Consider the following 17,728-nt stretch of genomic DNA (forward strand, 5'->3'; position numbering starts at 1 on the left):
AAATGCAAGGTGACAGTGGACCTTCAAGTAAATTACATAGAAATATAAACTGGGCTTCTTTTAATGCTTTTTATCTCACTTGCTGTAAACAAGAATTCAAAAGTGAATCTATGAGAATAAAAGTGGTGCAAACAGGATTAGTACTAGCAAACCAATTCCTTCCAGTGAATAATGTACAAAATCCACCATGAGAGGCAAACTCTCTATTTCATATAAATATATATTCTTTGAATTAAAGAAAACAACATTTCTCCCAAACAGACATAAGTCAAAACTCCGATATTAAACAGTACTGATGGGTTACACTCCATAAACGATAATCTCATCATCAAGTAGAAGCAGGGGTATTGACCAGAGCATTAGGTTATATTAGAAAACTCAGTCTCTTACCCTGTCTTTAATACCAAGAAATGTCAAATACTCAAAGAGCTGTTTCATGTCAGCTAGACCTTCCAAAGCCACCTTGCTTTGCGACAGTTTGTCATCCTGGAGCAGCTCATCAGCCAACTCTGTTGCACCTGCAGAAGATACAGAATTAGTTTCTCTGCTTCATGAAGGCATTAGTAACCCAACAGATAAAGAAAAATGCTGTAATACTGATGGTTTACATTAATGTATCAAAATTAGGTAAGTGGCCAAATAAAAACTGAGGGAGACTGTGATATAGTGATGGTGTCACTGAATGAATGATCCATTGGCCCCGACTAATGCTTTGGGGACATCAGTTCAAAATTTCAAAACAACTGCTTTCACCTTCTTCACACAGACTGTACTGAGTGTATGGCATGAGCTGCCGGAGGAAGTGGCGGAGACTGGTACAATTACAGCATTTTAAAAGCATCTGGATGGGTACATGAAGAGGAAGGATTGAGAGGGATATGAGCCAAATGCTGGCAAACGGGACCAGATTCAGTTAGGATATCTGGTCGGCATGCCCGAGTTGGACCGAAGGGTCTGTTTCCATTCTGTAAGACTCTCTGATCTGGTCTGGCGTACAGGTGACTCAAGATCCACAGCAATGTGAGTGACTCTTGACTTCCATTTTAAATGGCCTAAAGCCACCAGCTGAAGGACGAATAAGAGGAATGAATAATAAATGCTGCTTTGCCAGCAATATCTGTATCCCATAAATTAAGGATAAAGAAAGTTGCAGTTTCACTTTAAAACCTGTGCAGTTAGGCTGCAATAACATTGTGGTCTGAGCTTTGTGCGCCTTTTGCTGAAGCACATTTGCCTGCTTGCATCAAAAATTATAAGTCATGTTTCTAACCCTAGGAGAAATTATGAAAGTCAGCACATGGGTCAGGGATGTTAACTGTATTTGCTGAATTTTATTTGACAATGGGGACAGTACATAGTTGTGCTCATTATTTACTACCCTCCTACGTTCTGACCAACATTCCACCAAGTACCCCCCAAAAAAAGCTTCTGATCATCTCATTATCAGTGACATCTTGCAACATGCCACACAAACACGGTATGTGCCTGAACAGCGGTAGCTATTCTTCAAAAGGTACTTCACAGACTTTACAAACTTTTCACTGCACTCATTTGAGTGCACATGACAATAAAGGCTATTCTGAATTCTGACTGTGAAGCATTCTTACATTCTAACTCTTTAAATGTGTGCTTGTCCCTTCTTCTTTACAGGCTAACATTGTTTTTATTTGTCAAATGCTGAATGCTGAAAATGCTGGAGAAACTGCCGTAGGTCTGGAAGTATCTGTGGAGAGAGAAAGATTTCAAATCCAATTACTTTTCTTTGGATTCTTCTTCAGCAATTCCAAAGAAGGGTCAGATTTGAAAACTTAACTGTCTGTCTCTCTCTCTCTCTCACCACAAATGCTGCCAGACCAGCTGAGTTTCTCCAAAATATTTTGTTTTTACATCAGATCTCCAACATCCACAGAATTTTGCTCTTATTTCAGCAATCCAACAAACATTGTGTAGGCTGAGGCGCCTGGAGAAATATGGGGAATCCCTAGTGCTGGGATGGACCAAGGGAGGCAAATGCTGGTAAAGCATGACTTAGCTTGTGGTTGCTGAGTGCCAATGAGGAGCAGACTGGAGGCTGGTGTGATGTGGGACAGTTGTTGGACTGGGACTTGGCACCACATGCTGAGCTGCTGTTTGGTACTCTTACCAGACTGTAACACAAGTCCTTACCTTCCAATCCTCTTGTTATACAAGATTTTTGTTTAGAACATAGAACATAGAACATAGAACAGTACAGCACAGAACAGGCCCTTCAGCCCACAATGTTGTGCCGACCATTGATCCTCATGGATGCACCCTCAAATTTCTGTGACCATATGCATGTCCAGCAGTCTCTTAAATGACCCCAATGACCTTGCTTCCACAACTGCTGCTGGCAACGCATTCCATGCTCTCACAACTCTCTGCGTAAAGAACCTGCCTCTGACATCCCCTCTATACTTTCCACCAACCAGCTTAAAACTATGACCCCTCGTGCTAGCCATTTCTGCCCTGGGAAATAGTCTCTGGCTATCGACTCTATCTATGCCTCTCATTATCTTGTATACCTCAATTAGGTCCCCTCTCCTCCTCCTTTTCTCCAATGAAAAGAGACCGAGCTCAGTCAACCTCTCTTCATAAGATAAGCCCTCCAGTCCAGGCAGCATCCTGGTAAACCTCCTCTGAACCCTCTCCAAAGCATCCACATCTTTCCTATAATAGGGCGCCCAGAACTGGACGCAGTATTCCAAGTGCGGTCTAACCAAAGTTTTATAGAGCTGCAACAAGATCTCACGACTCTTAAACTCAATCCCCCTGTTAATGAAAGCCAAAACACCATATGCTTTCTTAACAACCCTGTCCACTTGGGTGGCCATTTTAAGGGATCTATGTATCTGCACACCAAGATCCCTCTGTTCCTCCACGCTGCCAAGAATCCTATCCTTAATCCTGTACTCAGCTTTCAAATTCGACCTTCCAAAATGCATCACCTCGCATTTATCCAGGTTGAACTCCATCTGCCACCTCTCAGCCCATCTCTGCATCCTGTCAATGTCCCGCTGCAGCCTACAACAGCCCTCTACACTGTCAACGACACCTCCGACCTTTGTGTCGTTTGCAAACTTGCTGACCCATCCTTCAATTCCCTCGTCCAAGTCATTAATAAAAATTACAAACAGTAGAGGCCCAAGGACAGAGCCCTGTGGAACCCCACTCACCACTGACTTCCAGGCAGAATATTTTCCTTCTACTACCACACGCTGTCTTCTGTTGGCCAGCCAATTCTGTATCCAAGCAGCTAAGTTCCCCTGTATCCCATTCCTCCTGACCTTCTGAATGAGCCTTCCATGGGGAACCTTATCAAATGCCTTACTGAAGTCCATATACACCACATCCACAGCTCGACCCTCATCAACCTTACTAGTCACATCCTCAAAAAACTCGATAAGGTTTGTAAGGCATGACCTACCCCTCACAAAGCCGTGTTGACTGTATTTGATCAAGCCATGCTCTTCCAGATGGTCATAAATCTTATCCCTCAGAATCCTTTCTAACACCTTGCAGACGACAGACGTGAGACTTACCGGTCTATAATTGCCGGGGATTTCCCTATTTCCTTTCTTGAAGAGAGGAATTACATTTGCCTCTCTCCAGTCCTCAGGTACGACTCCAGTGGAGAGCGAGGATGCAAAGATCTTCGCAAGTGGCGAAGCAATTGCATTTCTCGCTTCCCAAAGCAGCCGAGGACAAATGTGATCCGGGCCTGGCGACTTGTCAATCTTAATGTTTGACAAAATTTTCAGTACATCAGCTTCCTCTATCTCTATCCATTCCAGCATGCACACCTGCTCTTCAAAGGTTTCATTCACTACACAGTTCGATTCTTTCGTAAAGACAGAAGCAAAAAACTCATTTAGGGCTTCCCCTACCTCCTCAGGCTCCACACACAAGTTCCCTATGCTATCCCTGATCGGCCCTACTCTTTCTTTGACCATTCTCTTATTCCTCACGTAAGTGTAAAATGCCTTTGTGTTTTCCCGGATTCCTTCTGCCAAGCCTTTCTCGTGCCCCCTCCTGGCTCTCCTCAGACCATTTTTGAGCTCCTTCCTTGCCTGCATGTAATCCTCTCTAGCTGAACTTGACCCTAGCTTCCTCCACCTTATGTAAGCTACCTTCTTCCTTTTCACTAGAAGCTCCACCGCTCTCGTCATCCAAGGTTCCTTTATCTTACCCCTTCTTGCCTGTCTCAGAGGGACATATTTACTCATCACTCCCAACAACTGTTCCTTAAACCATCTCCACATGTCTATAGTTCCCTTACCATGGAACAACTGCTCCCAGTCCATGCTTCCTAACTCGTGTCTAATCGCATCATAGTTTCCTCTTCCCCAATTAAATATCCTCCCATTCTGCCTAATCCTCTCCTTCTCCATAGCTATGTAGAATGAGAGAGTGTTATGGTCACTATCACCAAAATGCTCTCCCACCACAAGATCTGATACCTGCCCCGGCTCGTTTCCGAGCACCAAGTCTAGAATGGCCTCTCCCCTCGTCGGCCTGTCAACGTACTGCGTTAGGAAACCCTCCTGAACACACCTTACAAAAACAGCTCCATTCAAATCTTCTGCTCGAAGGAGGTTCCAATCAATATTAGGAAAGTTAAAGTCACCCATTACAACAACCCTACTGCGTCCACACTTTTCCAAAATCTGTCGACCTATGCTTTCTACAATCTCCCTGCTGCTATTGGGGGGCCTGTAGTAAACCCCTAACGAGGTGACTACTCCCTTGCTGTTCCTAATTTCCACCCATACTGACTCAGTAGGCAGATCTTCCTCGACAATGGAAGCTTCTGTAGCTGTGATACCCTCTCTGATTAGTAGTGCTACACCCCCTCCTCTTTTTCCCCCCTCCCTATTCTTTTTAAATGTTCTAAACCCTGGAACATCCAGCAACCATTCCTGCCCATGAGAAACCCATGTCTCTGTTATGGCCACAACATCATAGCACCAGGTACTGATCCATGCTCTAAGTTCATCACTTTTATTCCTGATACTCCTTGCATTAAAGCAAACACACTTTAACCGATCCCTTGGTTCCTTCCCAGGAAAATCCTTCCCACTAGCTGGTCTACCTCTTGCTACTGCCTCACCTGCATCAACGCTCACCTCTGGTATACAGCTCAGGTTCCCACCCCCCTGCCATACTAGTTTAAACCCTCTCGAACTACTCGAGCAAACCTTCCACCCAGGACATTGGTCCCCTTCCAGTTCAGATGCAACCCGTCCTTCTTGTACAGGTCCCACCTTTCCCAGAAGGCATCCCAATTATCAACATATCTGAAGCCCTCCCTCCTACACCAGCTGCGTAGCCACGTGTTCAGCTGCGCCCGCTCCCTGTTCCTCACCTCGCTATCTCGTGGCACCGGTAGTAAACCAGAGAACACTACTCTGTTCGTCCTGCTCTGCAGCTTCCATCCTAACTCCCTGAAATCACTTTTTATATCCTCAAACCTATTTCTGGCTATATCATTTGTGCCAATATGTAACACGATTTCTGGCTGTTCACCCTCCCCTTTCAGAACTTTATACACCCGATCGGAGACGTCCCGGACCCTGGCACCAGGGAGGCAACATACCTTCCGGGAATCCCGATCTTGCCCACAAAATCTCCTGTCGATTCCCCTAACTATCGAGTCCCCTACCACGAGTACTTTTCTATTCTGCCCCCTTCCCTTCTTTGCCACAGTGTCAGGCTCAGTGCCAGAGAACTGACTACTATGGCTTTCCTCTGGTAGGTCAACCCCCCCAGCAGTATCCAAAACGGTATACTTATTGCTGAGGGGAATGCCCACAGGGGATCTCTGCACTGTCTGTCTGTCCCCTTTCCTCCCCCTAACTGTAACCCATCTATCCTCGTCCTTACTCTGAAAGGTTTGTACCTCAGTCATTGTATCTAAGATGGCACTGTTAAAAGGCAGCCATTGTTCAAAAAAAACTTTTCACTCTACTGGAGTACAAGTGACAATAAAGGATATCCTGTATTCAATTACAGGCATACACTTGGTGCAATTTTATGGAGATTGAGACAACTTTGAGGAGTTCAGTCAAAAACACTCATATTAAAAAAACAAGCATACCACTGAGCTGAACATATTCTCCAATCTTATCGGCAACATCTGGAGAAAGCCCCTTTTCTGCAACCATTTCTTTCTTCACTTCCTCCCATGGCATCTGCAACAGAACATGAAGAGTGAATGTACAGAAACCTGATGTAGTGACCAGTGCAGGATTGTTAAATAAATGTTAAGGAAATGTAAAAATAAGACATCAAAGACACACACATGCACAATAAACACATCTATTTTGAGCATTATTGGCTACCAATAAAATGATAGGTAAACATTTTAAAATAAATCAATACAAGGTATAAAAAAAACTCAATGCTCAGCTCAGCTCAGCTGAAATAAACAGGAAATGCAGCACTCAATTACATGAAAAAATTAAAGCAGCCTCACCCAATTAACAGCAAAAAGTTTATTCTTTTTATTAATGAAGCTTCACAACATCAGGTTAAAGAAACACCAGGAATGGTTTAGGTCAGGAAGGTTTGAACTAGAATTCATGCTGACCCGGTTGTATTTAGAGTAAAACATCACCCATTGAAGACAGAGAATGGGGAGGTTGTGTCATTAAGTATATCCAAGGCTGAGATTGACAAGATTCCAGGCAAAAGTGAGGTGATGCATCTTGGAAGGTCAAATACAGTGATTGGCAGAATTGATTATGTTGATTGAGCAGAAGGATCTGGCTGTGCCAGTCCAATCACTGAAGGTGGTATCGCAGGTAGATGAGGTAGTAAAAAATGCCCTATGGCATACTTGTCTTCATTGGAAGGGGCATTGGGTATGAAGATAGATAAGCTATGCTGCAGCTTCATAGAATTTCAGTTAGGCCACGCTTGGAATATTGCGTACAGTTGTGATCACGACTCTACCAGAAGAATTTGGATGCCTTATAGAGGGTACGGAAAAGATTTATCAGGGTGTTGCCTGGTGTGGAGGGTTTTAGCATTGAAGAAATGTTGGATAGACTGGGTTTGTTTTCACTGGAACATAGGAGGTTGAGGTGAAACCTGATAGTTTATAAAATTGTGAATGGCATGGATAGAGTGAAAAGCATGAGGCTTTCTCCCCCCCAGAGTGGAGGGGTCAATTACTAGAGGACACAGGTTCAACGTGCAGGTGGGGAGCTTTAAAAGAGATTGGCAGGGCAAGTTTTTCCATATAAAGTGATGAGTACCTGGAACACGCTGGTGGTGGAAACAGTAGCAGCATTAAAGAAACATCTGGATGAATACATGAATAGGAAGGGAACAGAGGGATATGAATCCTGTAAGTGAAGACAGTTTTAGTTTGGAAGGGCAAAATGTGTCGATGCAGGCTTGGAGGGCCAAAGGGCCTGTTCCTGTGCTGTATTGTTCTTTGTATCATGCAAATAACAGATTTGGCAAAAAGGAGTAGAGTAGAGTTAAGGATTGTCACATCAGCCATGATCTTATTAAATGGTGGAGGAGACTCAATGAGCCAAATGGCCACCTATATCTTATGGTCTGCAGCCAGCATCATGCTGGATCCAGAGTAGTTGCAGTCAATACTTCAAGGTCTCAATGGGAAACACAGGAAGAAATCAGCCAACTTTTTCAACTGTTGACCTCTATCCAAAATCCACTGGGAAGTCAAGAGTGATTTACGGCGCAGGGGAGATGGCCAGTTGGCCCATCAAGTCTATGCCATATAGAAAAGGAAATTAGGTTAAAGGCAAGATCATTTTCAGTGGTGAATGCTGCCAGAGACTACTGTCAAGGCCGACACCATTGAATAACCAGTTGGGTGCAACATTAGCAGTCACAGAATGATACCACAGTGTGAGTCAGCCCCTTGGGAAAGAGGATGCAAAAAACCACAAACAGTACCAAAATTTAAATTTAGATCACTTTAGTCATGTTTTGAAAGGCAGCTTTATCACTTAAAATAAGCTCAGACTAGAGATACAACATTAAGTTGGTGTTCAGAAGATAATCCACTTCAGAAACATTTCAAGTGTTCTTGCAATACAAGCAGTTCAGAAGGTCAATCCAATATGGGAAGGTTAATAGCACTGAAATTCTCCTGAGTCACCAGGCAAACAGAAAGGAAGAAGATAAGGAGCAATTTGCATCTGACAGGACATTTATATGGCCATGAAGATCAAGACAATTAAAACAAAGCACTTAAAAGTCCCAGGATTTCACCTGGGCCAGGCAATGGTAAAACATTTGACAAAGATAACAAACAAATCCCAGAGGAAAAAGATTTATCTGCATCATTGCATGAAAAATCATGGAAATATTTCCAACTAGGATGGCCAGTCATTCCATTATCTTAATTCTTATTCCTGAAGCACGGGTGTCTAAAGGAATAGTCATAGCTCAGAAGAATACTTCTAAACATCTGGGCCAGCCTGTGGTTCCACAGGTAGCAGGATGGCAAATAATTCAGAGGTAAAGTCTCACTCCAGGACTTGTTTTTTTAAAATTCATTCATGGGATGTGGGCATCACTGACTTGCCAGCATTTGTTGCCCAAATATACTTGCTCTTCAGCAGGTGTCAGTGAGCTGCCTTCTTGAACTGCTGCAGTCCACATGCTGTAGGCAGACCCACAATTCTGTCAGGTCAGAAATTCCGGGATTTTGACCGAGTGACAGTGAAGGAACAGTAATATATTTCCAAGTTAGGGTGGTGAGTGTTTGGAGGGGAACTTGAAGGTGGTGGTGTTCCCAATATCTGTTGCCCTTGTCCTTTGAGATGGAAGTGGTCATGGGTTTGGAAGGAGCTGCCTGAGGATCTCCAGAGACCACCAACTCTCCTCCTCCAGTCGCCCAGGCCCAACCGTGGGCCTGGAGCCTCAGCCTCATCAGTGATGCCAGACCAGGGGAGTCAGCCCAGGACCTGCTCCTTACTCGCCAGGAGACCCCATGCTGGAGTGAAGCTGGAGGACCCGTCCCTCAACCCACCACTCTCCAGGCCCAAAAGAAGACAGACAAAGAAAAAAAGAATAAAAAGTGAGGAAAATAAACAGAGAAAGAAAACCAACAGCAGTGGATGAACCCCAAGCCCAGCCCACCTATTCCACCACCATCTTTAAAAATGGCGAATCCAGTTGAGTATCTGGTCAATAGTAACCCCAAGGATGTTTTAACAGGGGACTGAATGATGATAAAGCCAGTGAATATCAAGGGGTGACTGTCTCTTATTGGAGATGGACATTGCCTGGCATTTAGCAAGCTGATGGAGGTTATGCTCAACAAGAGTGGCAGATTGGGAAGGATGAAGTGAAGTATGTCTCTCTCGTTGGTTCCCTCACCACCTGCCACAGACCCAATCTGGCAGCTATGTCATTCAGGACTCAACCAGCTTGATCAATACCACTGCTGCTGAACTAGTCTTGGTGGTGGACACTGAAACCCCTACCCACAGTAGATTTTGCACTCTTGCCACCCTCAGTGCTTCATCCAAGTGTCGTTCAATATGGAAAAGTACTGATTCATCAGCTGAGGGAGGGATGTAGGTGATAACCAGTTTTCTTCCACATGTTTAACTAGGAATCATGGAGGTCCAGCATCAATGTTGAGGAATCCCAGGGCTACTCCCTCCCACTGCATACCACTGAGCCACCACCTCTGCTGTGACATATCCAGGGATGGTGAAAGTGGTGCTGGGACATAGTCTTACTCACAGTCATATCTTACAGATAATGTCAGGTAGTTGCTGGAATAGTCGGCATGATGGCTCTCCCAATTTGGCACTAGCCCCCAAATGTTGGAAACAGCATTCCAGGGTTGATGAGGCTGTTTCTGCCATTGTCTTTTCCAGTACCTAGGTCAATGCCAAGTGATCTGTCTGATTTCATTCCTTTGTTGAGGCTCCGTAGCAATTGATACAACTGAATGGCTTGCTTGACTATTTCACAGGATAGTTGAGAGTCAACTGCTTTGGTGCAGATCTGGAGTCACACGAAGGTCAGATCAGGAAGGCACAGAAGGTTTTCTTCCCTGAAGGACATTAGGTGAGCCAGACAATTGACAATGGTTTCATGGCCATCAGTAGATTCTTAATTACAGATAGTTTCTTATTGAATTCAAATGCCACCATCTACCATGGTGGGATTCGAATCCCAGTACCCAGAACTTTAGCTGAATTTCTGGATGAATAGTCGAGTAATAATACCATAAGGCCATCATCTCCCACTTGAATACTAAGATCTGGACTTAGAGTTGAGTGTGGTACTGATGGACTGCTGCACAATCAGAGGTGCTGTCATAAGTCAGCTTCATACAATTAGGCGGAACAGAGCACAGCCTGAGTGTGTGTGTTTTTGGGAATACGGAGCACCATGGGACTTTATCCTGCAAGTCCTTTTTTTGCCCACTTTATTTAAAAGTTTAAAATTCAGTCGTCGTCTAGTTAAGGATATTTTCTGATCAACCTGTTCTGAGATTTTATTACATCCTTCTGGAGCAGATGTGACTTCAATCCTGGTCTCCTGGCTCAAAGATAGGGACATGACTACGGCCGACCATAAGGGCCCTAACAATTGAGGTAACAGGTCAATAATGAAGCTGATTCAAATGAGGGTGTTATCAGTTAATCACCTGAAGACTTAACAAAACTTCAATAGGCGCTGATTATTATTGAAATTTAATGAGTATAAGTCATCCTAACTTTGTTCTATTGAACAGCGGGAGGGGGGCCTCCTGTGCCGTAGTTGTAGTGTCCTTACCCCTCGACTCAGACACCCGGCTCTCACCAGTGGGACTGTTGAGAGCTCAGGATCAGTGAACCTTGCACGAGGAGTTGGGAGTGAGTATTTTTTAGGAATTTGCAGCACTGTGAGAGTTCAATGCAGTGGGTGAGAGGCACGTTTTGTTGCTTTCTTGGTACACTGTCTCTAAGTTTTTGTTTTGATTTGTAGTCTGTATGGCTATATTCTTCAGCTTCAGATGAGCAGGAAGGCTTCAGGTCTCTATTGATTGGGAAAAACAAATCAAACAGTGACACCACAGCAAAGTGGTGTGTTGAATTAGTTTGGGATTTAAAACCTATTTTTTTTTGGAAGAGGCGACTAACTGTGAAACAGCAGGAATAAATGAAAGTCAGGATCAATATAGTAAAGTTAAATTAAGTAAGCAAAGCAGGGTAATGCATGTACAGAGCTGACAGTTAACACTCTGGGTAACTGTGCTAGGTATTACCTGCTTCAAAAATCTTAGCCCATGGCCCAAATAGACAGAAAAGACATCTGTCAATGAATCGGATTAATATGTGAAAGAAGGGGCACAACTGTTCAATGAGAAGTCTAGACCCGAAATATCAGCTTTCCTGCGCCTCTGACGCTGCTTGGCCTGCTGTATTCATCCAGCTCTACACCTTCTTGTGTCAATGAGAAATCAGCTGAACATTGCTTTGGCAATAACTCAAGATCTTTTGCTAAAGACAGAGGGACACAAGTTTGAGAAAATGAGGACAAGTCTAACCATGCTAGATGAGATTGTTAGCTAAACAGTGAAAAGTGGTCACAGACTTTAAACATGAACCTTTGCCACCATAGAGGCTGCCTGATCTGCTGACATGCAGTTTTCCTTTTTGAAATCAAAATGATGTTATCAACTGGAAACACCTGAAAATAAAAGTTCATAAACCAATGCTTTTAGACAAGGGTTTGGAACAATCGCCTATTCTGTACAAAAGGCTAACAAGTGACTCATAACCCCTTTACCTTGTCCATTTTATCCACTGCAGAACAGATGATTCGAAACTTATCAGCTGGCACTCCGCACACTTCAAACATCCCATCAAGGATACGCCTGTCATTAACCTGAATATAGGCAAATGGACATAGTTACAAAAGCTTTGAATCAGAACAGATTTTTTTGCATGATATTGTTTCAGTCCTTTGAATGATTCATTGCAAGCTGCAAAATTGGATCTTCAGTGTTATAATTTACCGAGAAATTGATGTGAAGGGAAAATGCACAATTTAACACCAAGTTTGAAAAAAAAGGCTACCTCCTGATTCAGATTTCTGAGAGTAAGATACAAATTTGGACTCCAAATCTTTTGAGGCGTCACAGCTCATTCCAAGTCTCAATTTAAAGTCAGCAACATGGCAACTAATGTAAACCCTGCCCAGTGGAGCACAGGTTTTTTTATCTGTTCTGGTCACAGACACACAGGTAAATCATATAATTATAACACAACATAATCAAACAATGGTTTGTATATCTGTATGTATATTTATTTGTTCATTCTGAACCACTTCTTGTAAAACATATGTATGCAGAAAATAACTCGCAGGAAGGGTGAAGCTTAAATTTGTAACCTGTCTCTTGCATCACATGGAAGACAAAAAAAGTTGCAAAAAACTAGGATAACAAGATCTTCAGAAAGGTCCAGACCCGAAACGTCAGCTTTCCTGCTCCTCTTATGCTGCTTGCGCTGCTGTGTTCATCTAGCTCGATAACTTGTTATGTCAGATTCTCCAGCATCGACAGTTCCCACTATCTCTGCAGAAGAATTACCCTCTCTTTGATTGGAAAGTTCCAGTCATTAAGTTTCCCTTTATAGTAAAAGTGAAACAGAAATTCACTGTGAAAAAGTAATACCCCTACAGGTTTTAGGAGAGTTCAACTGATTTGTTATATAATTCATGTCTTGTTTAATCCTGAAAACATTGTACATTTGATACAGAAAGGATATTACATGATCAAGCAGTTAAACTATTTTATTCTTGTTCAATAAGGAATTACATTCAAGCTCTGATTTGTGCTCTTCGCTAAACTATTCTCAAGAAAGGTGATAAATTTAGCGAAAAAACACCAGTTGCCAACTAGTTCTGGAAGTGTTCCTGATGTGTGCCACTCCAGTTCCACTTCCACTAGAACCGACAGATTTGGATCTCCTTCATAGATCCATGATTTTTAAAAAAATGCAGCTGGATTTTATAAATCAAAACTGAAAACCCCAATGGACACAAAACAAGTGCAGACCAATTTTATCAAGGTTGCTTAGCATAGTGGTTATGTTACAAGTAGGTTAAAATAGATACTTCATCATGGATACTAAATGCTAAGCCAACAACATCCGTGCTGCCTTCATCATATACATCACTCAGATGCCAGTGTACATACCAAGACTTTCTGTACAGTAAAGCAACAATCGGGTCGCAAGCCCTGGGTGTCCATGCAGATTGGATTGTAAGTGAAATACGAAAATGGGACACATTAACACCAACAACTAGCAGACCACAGGAGCTAACTATTTGGAGGGGCATTGGTAGAGGAAAGCAGAAACAAGTTCAGCTGGCCAAGGAGGTAGCCCAGAGAAAAACAGAGGCTAGCACATCATGCAACTTCTCAGCCCAGCGTCGAGATCTGTTGTGGCAGAGATTGCCACATTAGAGGTGGACTCCTGAAATTCACCATGTGATGTTCAACGAACAGTTGACCACCAAATGATTACCTCAAAAGACAGAAGGCTACCATTAATCGAGATATCTGGATAAAAAATGAAGGGTTTGAGAATTTGAATTTAGATTAAAAATAAAAAAGCTAGCAACAGTTGATGAAGTTATCAGACTTTTTATTATTCACCTGTGAGACATGTGAGTCACTGGCTGGACGCCATCCCTAGTCGTCCTTGACAAGGTGGTGGTGCGTGAGCTGCCTTCTTGAACAGCTGCAATCCACACACTGTGGGTTGACCTACAATGTCCTTAGGAGTTCACTTCTCAGAGTCTGACCCAGCTACATTGGAGGAACAGTGGTATATTTCCAAGTCGGGATGGTGAGTAGCTTGGAGGGGAACTTGCAGAAGTAGTCATAAAGATGTACTGCACAAAAACAGACCCTTTGGTATAACTTTTCCATGCTGATCAGATATCCTAAATTAATCTAGTTCCATTTTCCAGCATGTGGCCCATATCCCTCTAAACCCTTCTTAATCATACACCCATCCAGGTGCCTTTTAAATGTCGTAATTGTACCAGCCTCCAGCACTTCCTCCGGCAGCTCATTCCACGCATACACCACCCTCTGCGTGAAAGCTTTGCCCCTCAGGTCCTTTTTAAATCCTTTCTCTCTCACATTAAACCTACGTCCTCTAGTTTTGGACTCTCCTACCCTGGGGAGAAGACCTTGACTATTCACCCTATCCATGCCCCTCATGATTGTACAGACCTCTACAAGATGACCTCTCAGCCTACAACAATCTAAGCAAAACAGTCCCAGACTATTTAGCCTCTCCCTATAACTCAGGCCCTCTAATCCTGGCAACATCCTTCCTACTTCAATCCTTCTACCTGCTTAAAATCTACATTCTCAATCTTGAATCCAATTGTTCATACTTGTTTCACCTTTCTGATTTATGCAATTATAAACCATGCATTTAGCTCTTCTGAAACTAAAGCTTTTTGTTTAATGAGTTATACCCCATGAAGTAACTCACATTGCTGGCACTACCCATAGCATAGTCATAAACTTCCTTTTGCTAACATCCTCTACAGTTTTGTTTCGCCTCAGTTAGCAACACAATATCATTTTAAGCTCCAAACTGAATTATCAGCTTATTTAGAAAGGGTATTAGTATGCAATGGACATACGGGACAGCTCAACAAATGCACTAGACAAAATAGGCACAACTTTCAAAGCTACACACTGCTCGTTCTACAGTGAATGCAGTCTTTTTTACAGCATGGTCCTCCACCTCACTCTACCACACATTTGCAATATTGTTTTCCTGTCACTCAAACTTTTTCCTTAAAATTCAAACTTATTTCACTCAGTGTTCCTGAAAGGGACTTAACCATTCTTTGATTTGTCCGGACTCCACAGGGTGATGTCATGCAAACTGAGAATGCATTTTTATTCGACCATAATTACTTTAGGATGCACAGGAAAGTTGCAAATTGAATTATTTAACAGTAGGGAGATCATTTGGGGCCCAATGTCAGCTTAGATATTGTCTCAAATCTGCCTGAAAGTCAAGATAAAATAATTATGACAAGCATCCTAAATCTGTCTGTTCCTCAGCTTTGCCTGTGTTGAAAACCTACAAGCTGGGTCAATCTCTATCTGTCTTTAGAGTAACATCTTCAAAGCCATCAGATTGATGTCCAGGCTTCTGACCAAGAAAGGACTAAAATGAAGTAAGTGATGTCCGGCTGTGTATCTCAAATATTCCACTGTTTGAACCCTTTAGAGTATTACTTAAATGCCCTCACTTTACCTTAATTAGAAAGTCTCCCAGCTGCAGCTCGCTCAAGATCTCATGAACAATTTTCAGACATTCAGCATCAGGAATCATTGGATCATACTGACCAGCAATATCAAAATCCTGAGAAAATAAAGAGTTTTTAAGGAAGATTAAAAATGGGACCAGCAGTATAAGTAAATTTTGCATTGCAGCACTGGACACTGTACAAGATTAGATAAGATTAGATTAGATTCCTTATAGTGTGGAAACAGGACCTTTGGCCCAACAAGTCCACACTGCCCCTTGAAGCATCCCACCCAGACCCATCCCTCTATAACCCATGCACCCCTGAACACTATGGGCAATTTAGTATGGCCAATCCACCCAGCCTGCACATCTTTGGACTGTGGGAGGAAACCGGAGCACCCGGAGGAAACCCACACAGACACGGGGAGAACATGCAAACTCTGCACAGACAGTCACCCAAGCTGGAATCGAACCTGGGTCCCTGGCGCTGTGAGGCTGCAGTGCTAACTACTGAGCCACCGTGCCGCCCCATGATGACAACATACAACTGAAAGCAATTGTGGAGCAGGCTCATTGTCCAAATGGCCTAGTCCTGCTCCTAATTCACACATTGGTACGCTGAGTAGCTAATTTGAGCAATTTCACTCAGTAATTGAAACTATCAGGCAGTCCAACGTCACGTGAAGCAAAACAGAATCATACGCATGATCTGAGCAGAATAATACATTAGGATTGACAACTTGTGCATGTTATATCCAAAGTCGATTCCCTGACAGGCAAAAACAAAACAAATCCACAAACTACACATAATCAGACTAAATAATAAATTTCTGCAAAAGCAGAATAAATCATCATATAAAGAGCATCACATTTGTCAATTCCATTTCATTGTCTAAATAGAAGCACGTACCTGTTAAATTGTCCCTCTCATTAGCCCTTCCAATAATGATTCTCATCCATGGACTCCCTATCAAAGTGGAAAAACTTCTTTGGGATCCCTGCCACTGACAATACATTCTCAGCAACCCTCAGCCCTAAGCTCCAGTTACGCTGGTTCAAAGTGTACACTGTAGAAGCATACTCCCATTGCACCAAATACAGACAAACCAATGATCTCGTGGATCTCCTCAGCTCACGTTGCAGAATCCCTCCAATATGAAAACCTGTGTATAGTTCGGTACGTGACTAACAATAAATGGAGCAAACAAGCATTAATGAACATCACTTCTATTCTGGTGCTACCTACATAGTGGATTCCTCAGGAGTAGCTATCAACACATTATGCACGCAGCGTTCTGGAAGAGCCACTAACATTCAGCTTTTCCAAAACTATTCCATTCTGCAATTCTAGTAGAACACATTTCCAAAAACATCTGCTGTGCATATACTTACACATTGATAGAACTCCCTGTAGCGACCTCTGGTCATGGCTGGATTATCTCTTCGATATACTTTCGCAATGTGATACCTCTTAATGTTGGTAATTTTATTCATAGCTAAATAACGGGCAAAAGGAACCTGAGAACAGGTCAAGGATAAATACACAGAATGATAACATAATGACTTGCTGAACAGCTCTACTTGAAATATTATAATTTTTCAGCTTGTCAGGGAATTGAAATAATTGTGGTTGGTTGCTGCGCAGACGTTTCATTACCCTGTTGGGTAACATCATCACTGTAGCCTTCGATGAAGCATCAGTGTGTTTTCCCACCTGGCTTTTAAACGGTGGAGTCCGTTGAGCTGGATTGCCTCACTTCTGGTTTTCCTTTGTAGTGGGAGTGTATGTGGGGTCGAGTTCTGTGTTTATTGATGGCTTTCTTCTTGCCTGTAGGAATTCCCATACCTGTCTCTGCTCAGTTTGTCCCAGGATTTTGGTGTTGTCCCAGTTGAATTGGTGGTTCTCCTTATCCATGCGGATTGAGATGAGACAGGCACGGGAATTCCTAGAATCCTGGTATTCCAAGAAGAAAGCCATCAATAAACGCAAAACTTGACCCCACACGCACTCCACCATGAAGGAAAATCGGAAGTGAGGCAATCCGGCTCAACGGACTCCAGAGTTTAAAACCAGGCAGGAAAACACACTGACGCTTCATCACAGGCTGCACTGATGATGTTACCCATCAGGATAATGAAACGCCTGCAGAACAACAAACCAGCTCAGTGAGTCTACCAACCTCAACACCAACAACCCGAGCTACAAATCTACTCCAAAACCTTAGAATTGAAATAACTAGCTTGTATTTATGCTTGTTTCATGAGTGCTATGTCAAATGCGGAAGTATGATGCCTTGACTGTCAATTGTCCTCCAGCATCTAACATTATTAGCTTATCTTCATTTTGAGCTTTGACAAATGACAAATTTGATGACATTGTAAGTTAATTCAATGGCATTCTGCCTGCTTCCCTACAGCCCACCTGTGATTTTCCG

At 42.9% G+C, this 17,728-nt stretch overlaps 1 protein-coding gene across 2 annotated transcripts in view; it reads right to left on the reverse strand.

The window, feature by feature from the left end:
• hars (histidyl-tRNA synthetase) overlaps positions 1-17,728 on the reverse strand; it is a 37,965-nt gene that overhangs the window by 5,504 nt on the left and 14,733 nt on the right. For both annotated transcript variants that reach the window (XM_048543381.2, XM_048543380.1), the window contains 5 exons: positions 16,686-16,811; positions 15,300-15,407; positions 11,794-11,892; positions 6,116-6,209; positions 391-518 (listed from right to left, as the gene is read on the reverse strand). In XM_048543381.2, coding sequence (XP_048399338.1) covers positions 391-518; positions 6,116-6,209; positions 11,794-11,892; positions 15,300-15,407; positions 16,686-16,811 — 555 coding nt within the window. The remainder of the gene's footprint in view (positions 1-390; positions 519-6,115; positions 6,210-11,793; positions 11,893-15,299; positions 15,408-16,685; positions 16,812-17,728) is intronic.

This window comes from Stegostoma tigrinum, chromosome 13 (assembly GCF_030684315.1).
Source record: "Stegostoma tigrinum isolate sSteTig4 chromosome 13, sSteTig4.hap1, whole genome shotgun sequence".
In the NCBI taxonomy this organism is placed as follows: Eukaryota; Metazoa; Chordata; class Chondrichthyes; order Orectolobiformes; family Stegostomatidae; genus Stegostoma; species Stegostoma tigrinum.